Source organism: Pygoscelis adeliae, unplaced genomic scaffold (genome assembly GCF_000699105.1).
Source record: "Pygoscelis adeliae isolate BGI_AS28 unplaced genomic scaffold, ASM69910v1 Scaffold14, whole genome shotgun sequence".
NCBI lineage: Eukaryota > Metazoa > Chordata > Aves > Sphenisciformes > Spheniscidae > Pygoscelis > Pygoscelis adeliae.
In genome coordinates this window covers 8,826,122-8,839,332 of record NW_008825109.1, presented here as the reverse complement: position 1 = coordinate 8,839,332, position 13,211 = coordinate 8,826,122, and the positions used below count along the sequence as shown (strand labels likewise).

The 13,211-nt window shown below is 37.4% G+C and overlaps 1 protein-coding gene across 1 annotated transcript in view; it reads right to left on the bottom strand.

Annotated features, from left to right (window-relative positions):
• GBE1 (glucan (1,4-alpha-), branching enzyme 1) overlaps positions 1 to 13,211 on the bottom strand; it is a 147,324-nt gene that overhangs the window by 78,662 nt on the left and 55,451 nt on the right. The window contains exons 8-9 of the mRNA XM_009327886.1: positions 502 to 617; positions 132 to 259 (exon numbers count right to left, since the gene is read on the bottom strand). Coding sequence (XP_009326161.1) covers positions 132 to 259; positions 502 to 617 — 244 coding nt within the window. The remainder of the gene's footprint in view (positions 1 to 131; positions 260 to 501; positions 618 to 13,211) is intronic.

Sequence of the window (13,211 nt, the reverse complement as noted above, 5' to 3'; positions counted from 1 at the left end):
TAATTAATATTTCTCAGCTCATGTCACTCATTGAGTACCCGAAGTGTGACTTGATAATTAACAGGAAATTCACATCCCAAAGCAAACTAATCAATATTAATGTCATTGAGGATGGCAAATTCTGATCTTACCTCTGCTATGGTTATGCATTCCGGATGCAAGAAATTAATCATGTGGTTGGCCAGCATTAGATAACACAAAGCATCTTCATCCACATGTAGGCCAAAATATTCATTGTAATCTCCACTGAATCCTGTGCCTAATAAGACAGGAAGTTTTAAAGGCCACAGTTGCTTTTCTTAAAAAAACACAGATATTTTGTAATATGCAATTTTATAAGCACTAAATTTATTCATAATTTCAGATCTATCCACATAGCAGCACCACAAGATATTAGTGAATCTGGAATTTTTGGAGCCTTCAGTGAACTTTATAGCACTATTTCCACAGCAACAGAGCTGCAACAGGACTGCTGAGATTAGAGTTGATTAAATTACTTACCAATCCCATGATGGTGATACAACATAGATGTAATACCATCAAATCGGAAGCCATCAAAGCGATAGTCTTCAATCCACATTCTCAAATTAGACAGAAGGAATCTTAAAACTTCCCAGCTGAAATAACATGAATATATTTTATAAGCTTTAGAAACCTTGGGATCAACTAGAGTTCCTTATACCATGTTCCCCACTTGCATATACGATACTTGTACTGGACATTTTGCCATTTTAATGACTTCTTCCCTGTTTTTCATTAGCCTTTTCCTAAAAAGTTTGTCTTCCTTAAATCTTTGTCTTTTACTGCACGTAATTTTAAGATTGCAGATAGGGGTTTAGGAAAAAATGCCAACTATCTATATAATAGAATCTAAACAGGTTAGTGTTTGAACACACGTATTACATTTTAATACCCATACTCGCCACTGTACTTGCCTCTCTAAAGATGGTTATACTCTGTTGGAAAGGATCTTATATAAATGGAAAGAAAATTGTAATAGGTAAGATTTTTGTCCCCAAGATTTTATGGATTTACAGCAATTTCTAGGCATAATAAAAGCTGTCATCCGTCCCGTTCCCCCCAATTATTTACAAATCACATCACCAGTAGATTACCAAATCACCTGCTGTGTTGCAAATTTACACATTTAAAGAATAAACCAACTTATGGAAGTTAAGGAGACATTTTCTGAAATTCAGAACAACAGGAACGGGGTATAAACACACACACAAAGCATGGACATGAAATCAAAAAGAGGTTCCAAAGCAAGTAAGTATGTGGAGGCATTTGTGAACAAAATTCATAATCAAAGAACAAAATAGTTTCAGGAACAGTCTTCCTACTATTCATCCTCTCCTCTCCCAGAATACTGGTCTCAGTAGCTTCAAAGACCCCCTGTCTTATTTCTATTGTTCACCCTCTGTGCCACTACCCTCCCTGCTACCCTGGGCACGGGCTGCCTCAGGTGCATCTCCTGCAAGCTATGGCTCCAAAGAGCTCACACCCATCTCAAACAGCCAACCACATGAGGTAGTGAAAATTTTTTTGCCCACGTCTTCAACACTTGTCAATATTATGATTTCTCTCTAATCCATTTCCCAAGGTAGCACAACTACAACCCCACTTACTACCAACTTTCTGTTCAGAGAAGAGTGCAAGCTACACAGCAGCATGCAGGGTCTCACCAGCCACCCTCTGGTGGGTGAGATAGAAGGGGTACACCTAGCACAAAGCACATCAGTCAGCATCACTGTTAAATTTACCTGTGCACGTAGTTGGCATAAGGCAGTGAAGGACACCCTTTCCACATTTCACTTTATCTAACAGACTTCAGAGGCAGTAGACTCATGAGGTAATTATGACACAAGGAATGAACTCCATTTTGATGAAACAAATGTCCCCACCTTCCTTTCTCCAAAAAACTTCCTCATATGAAAGGTGCCTTAAGTCTGGAGTTAGTGGTATCACATGAAAAGAGGGGGAGGCTGTGGACACACTATAAAGCTGGTAAAATCCTGATGTCACCGAATAGCCGATTCTTATTTACTTTCATAGGATTATTATATTTCTCCTCTTCTTTGCATGTACTGCACACAGATACACACTTGTGCATATAAAGACAGAAATATTACCAAATCAAAGAATCCAAATTTAGGAAATGCGAATCAGTTCAATACAAATTGCCTCAGTTCAATACCTTTTCTGGGCATGCATTTGCATGCCAAGATTTTTTGTTCCATCCCCATGTTCCCCCGCCTCGCCCCAAATCATCCAATTCATAAGATAACACTATACTGGGAAGATCTCAGGATCTTGTCTACAGAACCTTTTATATATTTGTTATTTCTCAGGTGAGATGATTTGCAATGAATGAATGATAGAGAGAGAATGCTCTGATATTAAAAGGAATAGAAAGGTATCAAAAGTCCTACTAACTGGCAAGCTGGTCACAAAAATACAACTTTGTGCAAATGCTCGCTGTATCTTTTTCTGTGTATTTGATGCTGTGATTTGTGTCAGAAAGCTATTTGCTGCAAGCTAAACACTGTGAGCAAAGTCAAAGCAGTTGTTCTATTGCAATAAAAATACTATCTCACACAGTGAGATACATAACATAAGATAATGTATGTACAAAGAGTAGATTAATTGCTACAAGCACCAGCCAGACTTAAAAGTTATTTCTCCTCATTACAGACTGCTTGACTTTATAACCTTAGAGTTCTTAAGATGGTGAAGAGGATTTGTAATTTACATTTGTAAATGTACATTTACAATTTACAGGAGATTTACATTTGTAAAACATACACAGAAGTCCCAAAACGGATAACAAACATAATTTTTTCCATCATTGTTAGCACTGAAGATTGATCTTTGGAAAAAGATGGAGAACCAGTATGAAAATAAATTGCAATGACTTTTACATGAAAAAGTGACTAGAGATAAGAGCAAACAAGATGGATTTGTTGAACCTAAAGATTAGTGCGCAAATTGATGAGACCAAAAACCTGGGTAGGAGCAGATGTTTTCCAACCATCTGATTGCACATGAGAGAAGATTGTAAATAAATAAATAAACAAACATATGATTCTAGTCTAACCTTGGAAAAATTCAGTTTTAGGATAGTTTTTAGGAAGGATGTCAAATACTAGCAACCATACTGACTTTTAGAGAGATAACTACACAGCTCCAAAACATGAGCCAGAACAACAGTTTTTTTGAAACATGCAAATCATACAAACCATACAGAGGTTCATGATTTCATCCAAGTCAATTTGTTTATGGGAGCAGCAGCATTACAAATAGAAGTTGACAGAAGTAACAAATAACTTTGCAGAATGCCAGTAGAGGCCAAAATCATAGCATAATTGAAATACATCCACCACATAAGCAATAACTCAGGAACACTTCTAAAAGAAGTACATTCTCATAATTTTACAGACAGATACGGAAACAGGATAGCATTCATTAAGAATGTAATTTCTTTTGGGCAAAAGCCATATCTTAAATTATATCCTAACAGTCTCTCACATTTTTGCATACCATAAAATTGATAAAGTTTTTCATTGCATGCATGATCTAAAAGAGGAAAATATATGCTGTATTATCATTAAGGAACAGAATGATTTACACTGTAAGAAATTTAAGTAATTCAGAATTCACTCAGACATCATTCAAAACAAAGAAGGCCTTTGCAGAGAAGTCTTACTGGGTTTTTTTCCTCCCCCTTGGGGCCAATAGCTCACACATTAAAAACCGATTTCTCGTTTGAAAAAGTGAAATGAGCATATCTAGCTAGATGACCTGGTTTCACAAGGTGATGAGAAATTTAACAACTTTCCTATACAAGGTGAGCAGAAAACCTGTGAAACTGCTTACAAGTCACACTCATTATTTACTTTTCTTTCCTCCTGTACTGTCGCGAATGGAGTGAGACTGCACTTCACTCATACGAGAGAAGCAACAATACACTTTATTGATAGAAAACAGTGAGTTAAAGTGTGAGTTAACAAAGTCCAATGGTAAATGCGACAGTGAACAAGATTCGATGGCAAGGTACACTTGATTATTTACTGCATAGAGGACAGGGTCGGACAAAACTGTCAGGGAGACCCTCCCGTTGAGTCATGAGGTTCAGAAAGGACCCCCTTGCTTTCTAAACTTCTCAGAGAGGAGTTTAGGTGCAGCTGGATCCAATTCTAGTCCCCGTCTTGGTCAACGGTTTACATCTAAAGGATTATATATGTGCAATCAATCCTTTATATCACTTAGCTAAGATTTCAAAGTTTAGCACGCTATTAGTCACTTACCGAGTATCTGTTGTGGCAAGAATCTCTCAACCTCGAGGAGTAACCTTGAGAGGCGTCCCTACTCAAGGGGAGATCCCACCGTGCGGCCCGCTGCCGGGCAGGAGAGCTCAACGGGCCCTGGGCTGTCCACTATTTATAGAGTAAGAGGAATGACTTATAGTCATATTTGCATATCAGCAAGTCATTTGACTCACTGCTCCAGGCAGCCCTTGGCTACTATGTTGCCATCCATTCCCAAAGTCCAGCATAACCTGGATGGAGCCACAACGACCCCCACTGGTGGTCATTGCTTACGCAGGGCAGGGGGAGCGCACCGCCACGTATACTACTAAAAAAGCAAAGCAATGATTCACCGTAAGACTTCTAAATTCCAATCCACGATGAACATCAAATATTTCGATGCAAGCAAGTAATGCATTTAAACCAGTTAATTTCATCACTATGGACAAAAAAACCCCAACCACCATTGGCTGTACCTAAAGCAGTTTGAAGCTGCAATTCTTGAACCATATCAACGTTGACATTCAGGAACTGCATTTATTATTACGTATTATAGAAAATGAGTGGAATCGCTGACCTTATAAGAATCTAGACTTCTATGATGATTTACCTGTTTTCAATTCTTAGTGATTAATTAACTTAACACATAGTAGCATTGAACTGCTAAAATATTACTTTTCGAATTATCCCCAAACATTTCAACAGCTGACCGGCTTAAATTCCACCAATGGGTTGCTAAACAAAGAAACTGGCACTCAGTCTCATAATGCTAACTTTCAGTGAATCTGGTCAAGTTATTTTATGAACTAAACATCCAGATTTGATATAGAGATGTTCTTTTTTTCACCGCTGTTAACCAGCATACACCAGTTTTCCTGTTATTAGATGCACTTTGTTTGATCAAAGTGATACAAAAGGGTAACCCAGTCTTACCCTATTTGGAAAACAACGAAAAGAATAAACTCTCTGTATTTCAACCTCCTTCATTTACCTGGAGAAGTAATTCCTCACTGTCCTCTACGTAATATTGTTGCCAAGACCCCAAACCATCTCTAGCCATAAGGCTAGAAGTCAAAGCAGCGCAGCAGGTGCCCACTTTTTAGCCAAGGGACAATCCTGACTCACGCTGCTAGACTGCTCTCAATACCTGCATTCATAATTATACCTAACGCCATTCTATGGGAACATACACATTCCTCTATCAGTCAACAGAACGTGATACAGTCATTAACAGACCAAGAGAGCTTTTGCTGGGTGATCCAAGCTGCATTATGCCTCCAAAATGAACTGTGCAGACAACAAACCAAAAGAGAGTTATCCTCCTGGGGCATATGATAATCTGTGAGCAAAAGGGGTCAGCAGCAACATGTCACTTCCCCTGTATCAATCCCAAGACGTGTCAGAAGTAGTGAATTAACTTTTTTCCCCCCACAGTAACAACCAGAGGCACTGATGTAGTGTGCTACTTTTTCTGGACCTAGGATTTCTGAAAGTGCATTGCATGACTGCATCCTGTACAGCCAGAAAAGAAACAAGCCATTCTATTTCAGCAGTATTAAGCTTACTCACATTTCAAAGTTAATATTCAGACACAAAATAACTTTTAAGGAAGAAGCTTAGTCTGAAAAGAAGTAATACTAATTAATAGTAGTGGCACAGATATCAATAGGTGAGAAGTTGCAGGAGACTAAAGCTTTCAGCTTAACAGGTACTGAATTTTTAACATTATTTTAAAATAAACAGAAGATAACTGACAAAAAAACGGAGGACAGAGTCCTCTCTATACTCCAACTTCCAGTTGCAGGAGAATTTAGCTGGTAAAAGTTTTCAGTATGTCTGCAACATTCTTCCGGTATTCTTGAACCATTCTTCACTGCGCCACAGTATTTTGGATACTATTAAAATAAATTAATATGATGAAATTGATTTTTTAACATCCCCACCATAAGCAATGAACCCAAAGGATGATCAGTGTGGTCATGATCCCTTTGGTCAAGCAGTCCAAGCCGTTGCACTGTGAAGGTGATCTTGGGGCCAAAAGAAAACCTACAGGTTAGATGCATAAGTTGTAAGGTCTCTACTTCTTGCCCATCATAATCTTGTACATGGATGAGGCTTGAAATTAACACTTTCAATAGCAGTAGATCTTTACTCACACAAGGCTTGGAAAGATGTTACCCGTACTGCATGGATTATAACTGCACTTTCTTGGGCAAGCTAATGGGGAGAGTTCCCAATTCTCTGTGTCTCCTACTGCTACTGGCTCAAGACTTCCTTAACAGGGAACTTGGATCATTAAAGAAGATTTATCTGTATCTCTTTCAGTCATATCAATGACAAAGAGAGACACTTTTTTCCCCTGAAGCCTCTGAATTTAAAATAAATACTACCTTTAGATCTAGCTCCCTGAGCTTTTTTCTCGTTTATCAAATATCTTAATTACTACCCCATTGTCTTCTCCTTCCCCACTTACTGCTTACAATCAATTGCTTATCACTTTACCTCTGACTCTGCATTGTGAGGTTTTGTCTGTTTTAAAGAGAAATGGATCCATACCATGACCTTTCTGTTTCACTTGATTAGATTATGATTGCTTTGCTACCTGTATAGAATTCGTAACACTGAAAGCAGACAACTTATATACTGAGATACAGCAAAGATGTTGACAGTGCCAAACAAAAGATTTGTAACCTTTGATCTCTGGTCTGCAAAGCAGCTTTATCTTTTAAATGGCTTTTCAAATAAAAAAGCATTAAATAACACAATTAACGGTGCATTACAGATCTCCGAGTTTTATCTTTCCTTAAGGTCCAATATGACACCGAAAATGTTTAAAAAGTTTCAATTGCCAATTAGATAGCTCAGTCTAAAAATTTCATTGCCAACTCTCCTTACAGGTAACTAAAAGTCTCCTCACTTAGGAAGTCTTGACTGACATTGCAAGCTCTTGGGACCCAACCATGGAACAAAGAGGACCCACTACTGAAGAAGAATGCACATAGGTCACTGCAAGCAGATGAAAGGTTTTGACAAACCGTAATTGCTATGCAATAAAAACGTTAAAATTATTTGCCTGCTCAGGTTCACGCATGAGTAAACAGTACTCTGACATCAGTAAGGGAAGAAAGCCCTACATTAAGGACACATGAAAGAATCTGAACTATAAGGAAGTAAATGAATAAAGAACAATGCTACACGTCTGAAATCAGAAAAGACAAGCAAAGCACTAAAAGGCAGGCCTTTGAAAGCATACCAAATCTTAACCTCAGGAGGGGCAGGGACAACATCCCTCTGAAGCAGCGCTAAGGTTACCTGACTTGCCAAACATTAACCCGTTTGCGTCTGCCCAGATGATCACCCTCCTACTGAAATCTTAGAGAAGAGCAGAGGTCTGCACCAAAACACAGCAAGTATTCTAAACTGGTCTGAAGTACACAGTCTACCCTGAGGCCAGAAGGGGATGCAGTCCTTATTATGAAAGAGTGAAGCACTAGATCAGTAATTAGGATGGGGTCTCAGTATGACCTTGTGATTGTGAAAAACTTCAGTATAGAAGTTTCCTGTATTCACAGCCAATGCTGTGGCCCTCAAGAACATTTTGCTACCTGAAGAGACAATGAAAACAGCTAACCAGCCCTCATGGACTTAAAGCAAAGACCTACAGGAAGACATGTCATTCCTAATTTATCTTGTCACAGTGAGGTGACAAAATGTCACACAAAGTGGATGTGACCTGTTAACAGTCCCTGTCAGTCTGTTTCTTCTGGTCAGGTATTTGACTATCAATCCCAACATTAAGACTACCACCTGTGAGAAGAGCAGTGGTGGCAGCAGAGAGCAATTTCCACTGGGAAGTACAGGTCCCTCTGCACAGCAATGCAAAAGGTCAGGGCTTTCTGCTTTGCTTTTGTTTTCAACAAAAAGGGTGCTTAAAGCTAGTAATGGTCACTGATACCAGTTTTCCCAGTATGAGCTGAACTTTTGACCAACTGCTGAAGCAGCCTTCCTGACTAGAGCAGTTGCCATTACACAGTTGATTCCCAGAAGAGTGAAGCTTCCATATGGTTTGAGATTAGGGTAAACAATCTCATAGCTTTCTAGGAAACTGGAAAATAGACAGGAGAAGGTAGACGCAAACATTACCAGATGTGGGTAAGCCAGTCATGTTTTTAAGGAAGTCAAGATTCTATCTTTCCATATTCCAGGATGGTATTAGGTCATCTTGAATACAACAGTTTTCAGGCACGTACTTCTTAGAGCTACTAAGTGCCTGTTACTCACAGAAACAATCACATCAAATTAAGATGAAAGATGGATGGCTGTAGGAATGAAAGACCTTTCACCACAGCCACTCGCTCTTCAGCTGTTTTGAGCATGTTTACAGAAGGATATAGATCTTTGTAAAGGGCTGATAGGAAAAAATTGCTTTCTATATTTTTACAGGACATCATTCCATTAATTTGAACTGTATAAGAGGTAAAAATGCTAAAAATAAAACCCAATAGATGACTAGTGCCTCACTGCCATGAGTAGTAAGAAATAAGAGGCAGTTGAGACCTTCCATTATTTAGAAATCTGTGCTGCAGAAACACTGGAATCTTGCATTTGTGAGATTAAATGACTAGCAAACATATAACCTGGGCATATCTAAATCCAGGAAGAACATTTTATTCTTAGCCACAGAAATGGAGATTTTATTTATGCCATCATAATTAGAAAGCCAATGATATTACATTATCACAAGACTATATCAGGTAAGTCATTGAAAGACTAAAAGTTTCCTGTAACAGTTAGAAATAATGGATACTTTATCAATACTTGCTGCAAAAGACATCTTTGCTTAAGCGTTAACATCCCATTCCCTGAATTAAAGTGGAAAAGCCCGGAAGTGTTACAGAATTTCAAGGCCAGCCTTCAGGAAAATGGTCCTTAATTATTTAAGTAGTATCACAAAAAAGTCATGAGAAGTCAAAGTGAAGGAAGGATTATTTTCAAATTTGGAAGCATTTGATGTTTGTGAAAGAAACTCAGATCTTCACTCAAAATCATACCAGTTTCTATCAGGCAACATAAAAGTTAATACTGGTAAATTAATTGCATATAGAATTGCACGATTATTTCTATACCACCCTTTTCATGGGAAAAACTCCAATTCTGCAGAAGCCACTGGCAAATATATATATAATTTTCTGTTTAAAAATTCTAATAAGCAGAACACTGGTTATTATATCATGTATTTTGTGACATCCAATAATCAAGCTGTAACTTGATATTCTGAAGTGAATCAAAATAAAATACTAAAACACTAAATATTAAGAAATAAAAATAAAATAACCTAAACAGTTTTCCTGGTGTAATTATAGTTAAAAATATTTCATTTAACTTTTCATTTTTTCTTTTAAAAGTAAACAAGAACAGCAGCTTTGAAGATGCAGAGGATTTTCCATTTTAGTTAAAGTCAGCATTCTGGAGTGCCATACCAGACAATACACCTTCTGGAAGCATTAATCCTGATCCCCGTAAGTCCAGTGTTATGCAGGGAGAAAGCACTTTCATTCATTATGCTGTAAACAATATAATAGCAATATGCATTTATAAGACTTGATTCATATTCAGTAACTACTTAAGGAAAATGATTTCTTAGAAATCTTAGGCACATCCTTTATTCAAATACAAGCAGTAGTTCTGAAGTCCCCAAGAAAACTATTTAATTTTTTTTCCTCAAAATTCTACTTCATCTGTTGGCACAAAGCAGCACTATACAGTAAGGTCCTTCAGGAGCTACTGGTACAGCTGATATAATACACAGTTAAATTAGGATGACTGAACATGTGCTAGGTAAACAGTGATGGTTAGTCTAACATTTTTTCTAGGGGAAAAAAGAAGGATGATAGAGGGTACCTATTTCTCCTTCTTGCAGATTCTCCCAAAGCCACTATAAATGACCCTGAGGACACACCGCTGCGAGCCCTTGGCAGCCGATTCCTCTCAAGCACTAGCGAACGTAAGAGCAGCCCCAGTCAAGCACTGTGCAAACTCCACTCCAAGCACTGAACGCTGACCGTCTGCCCATCTAATTCCAGATCAGAAAAGCTATACCTACCGTACAGACAGACACGTGCACACACCAAGAGTAAGTTACGGCTGTCTGAAAACTGTTAGGAAGCTTTGCACACAAAAAGGCAAGTTTTCTTTGGTGAGTATCAGATCTGGGCTCAACCCAGCAAAAGGTAAGATTCTGATGCATGGGTCAGGAAGTTGTTTTCTCCTCTGAATTTCCCAATTTTCAAGTGCTTAGAAGTTTGATCAATGTTTTAGAAAGACCCATCATTTTAATTTAGCAGGTTAATTCTCCATTAACTATCTCTATTGTATTTTGCCAATGAATTAAACATGTTTATGAATATATTTACATGATTTTACTGAAATGCCATTTGCACAAAAAGACAAATTTCCTTCTCAAATGAACTATGGACTATATATAGGTTTATTATATCTAGTAAGCAGCACAGTGTCCTAGACTTAAATTTTTCAGGCTAGTCCTATCTACACCTGACAAGAGTAAACTAAATAATATCAAATAAAGCATTCAGTTATTTGCCATAAAAATTGAAGCAATAACTCAAGTATTACTGAGTAAAGGTTATGTCCTGCAAAACGCGAATATAAGAGCAGCCTTGGAGGCAAAGCAGATATGTACTTATTGTAATGAAATTTAATATTCTTGATGCTTTTTTGCTCAAAGGGCTTCCTTAAGTAAAGAGGGAAAAAAAAAATGTACTGAAGACAATTACCTGCAGTTTTAAGAAAGCCTCTAGGACACACACATTTTAAAATAGTGAATGTCTCAAAAATGAAATTACAAACCCCTTTATAGTGCTGATAAAGCCTATATGGATTTCAGCTACAATTTGGATAACATTAGCACTTGTACCACTCATGTTCTACAGAAGTAAATTATACACCGATAAAAAAAAAATATCTTCGAGAAAACTTAAAATGCTTTTCTCCCAAAATAAATTTCTTAACAAATATTAAATTTGTTTAGTCACATAATCAACCCTGCAAATTAAACAAAATTCGTTGTTCTGCGATATGCAACTAAATCACAACATTTTTAAAATGTACCATCAGGATTTTACATACAATTTATTGCAATTCACGACTTCCATAATTGAACTGAGATCTCAAACATTTCAGAGTAGTTTACTGTTCAACACTAGGTTCACTTTCAAATTAAGCCTAAATGCAGTGTAGAAATAGCCAACAAACTATTACATATCAGGTGACTCAAGATCTTAAATAGACCATTATCCTGAACTTCCCCCAGAAAACAGCACCAGAGTTAAGAAGGGGTCTGGTGAAGAATCAAACTTCAAGAGATATTTAACAACTATGTTGTGAGGTGTTTTTTTCTCCCCTGAAATAGTATGCTATTATACACATGTATAAGAATGGAAAACAATTTTCTTTGACTTTTTATATTCCCTATATAGGAAACGAAAATTATCTCCTCAATCAATTCACTCAGTTAGCAGTGACAAAACATTAAATACCTGGCAAATTACTAACATTTTTAAGCTCTACTTTCTCAAAACCAACTTATTAAAAGCCTGAAACAGTGTTTTCTGTAAACCTAATTTCATTTATTACTTTAAAATACTGGTACCCAAACTGAGACTCACACAAGTTACTTCAAAGGGACACTGAAGAAATGTCTGGTTCACTGCCTTTCCCTCGGTGTTTCCTACCTGACCAATTGCTCCCAGCCTTCTGTCTGAAGAACTAAACAGTGTCTCCTACAACCATGCAGTTCAGCCACAGCTGAGAAATGCTGCTGTGACCTCCACCAAGTCAAGGTAGGATTTTGAGCACACTCCCTCCCTCAAACATGCAGAAACCGATGCTACAGCTGACAATGCACTAGCCTTTCTTTTTGCTGGTGGTAAACACAAAGTGTAAGAATGCCAACCTAAAAACACACACACACACAAAAATATTTGAAGCATTAATATTATGCCTGTACCTTTCAGATGAAAATACAGACTGTTTTCCTTTGAATTCAGGTGGAAGTATTGTTTTTTTCTAATGCTAATGAATAGCAACAGGAATTTAAGAAGCAAAGAAATAAAGTTCTTCATAAAAGAGAACATTTTGAAAACTCTCAAGGAAAAGCATTAAAGAAGTCGAAGCAAGAAGAGCAGACCTCTGCCCTCGAGAAAATTCCAGCATTATTATAAACGTATCATCAAATATCTGGTTTTCCAGAAGTTAAGTGCACTGATGATTGAGAAGTCTTTTCTGTGTGCAGATGACAGCAAACCATAGTTGCTACTGTGGTAACAGAAAGACTCAAATTCATATATACCAGGAACACACTAACAGAACCTTATCAATCTATATTCAGTGTCCATATGCTATTACAGATTACTTTTTTTAAATAGGTAATTACCTTGAAAATCCAAAATCAAAACATTAATACTCAAGCTATGAACTGTCAGCTACTTTTTTTAATTTTTTTTTTATTTTAGCATAGCAAAACCAACCTCATAAGGAATAGTTATTATCACATACAGAAGACTGAAAAGGAGGCAACTCTTGCATTTTACCATAATAGGACTTCTACTTAGAGGAAGATATTATCTGAATATCCTTTTACTTTAGTCTGTCAGAGACTGGCATACCGGACCCCTGAAGTCTCAGTTGCCTTTCTGTATTTTATTGACCAAAAGTCTGTCCTTCCCTTCCTCCCAACTAGACAGTTGGTAGCAATGCCAAATCTGTAAAAGGAGAAGAAAATTTTAAGACGGGTAGCAGCGTTAATTATCAGTCATCATCCACTACAGACATTACATGAGGCTTCCAAGATACTGACTCCACGTCCTGAATGGTAATTTACTGATT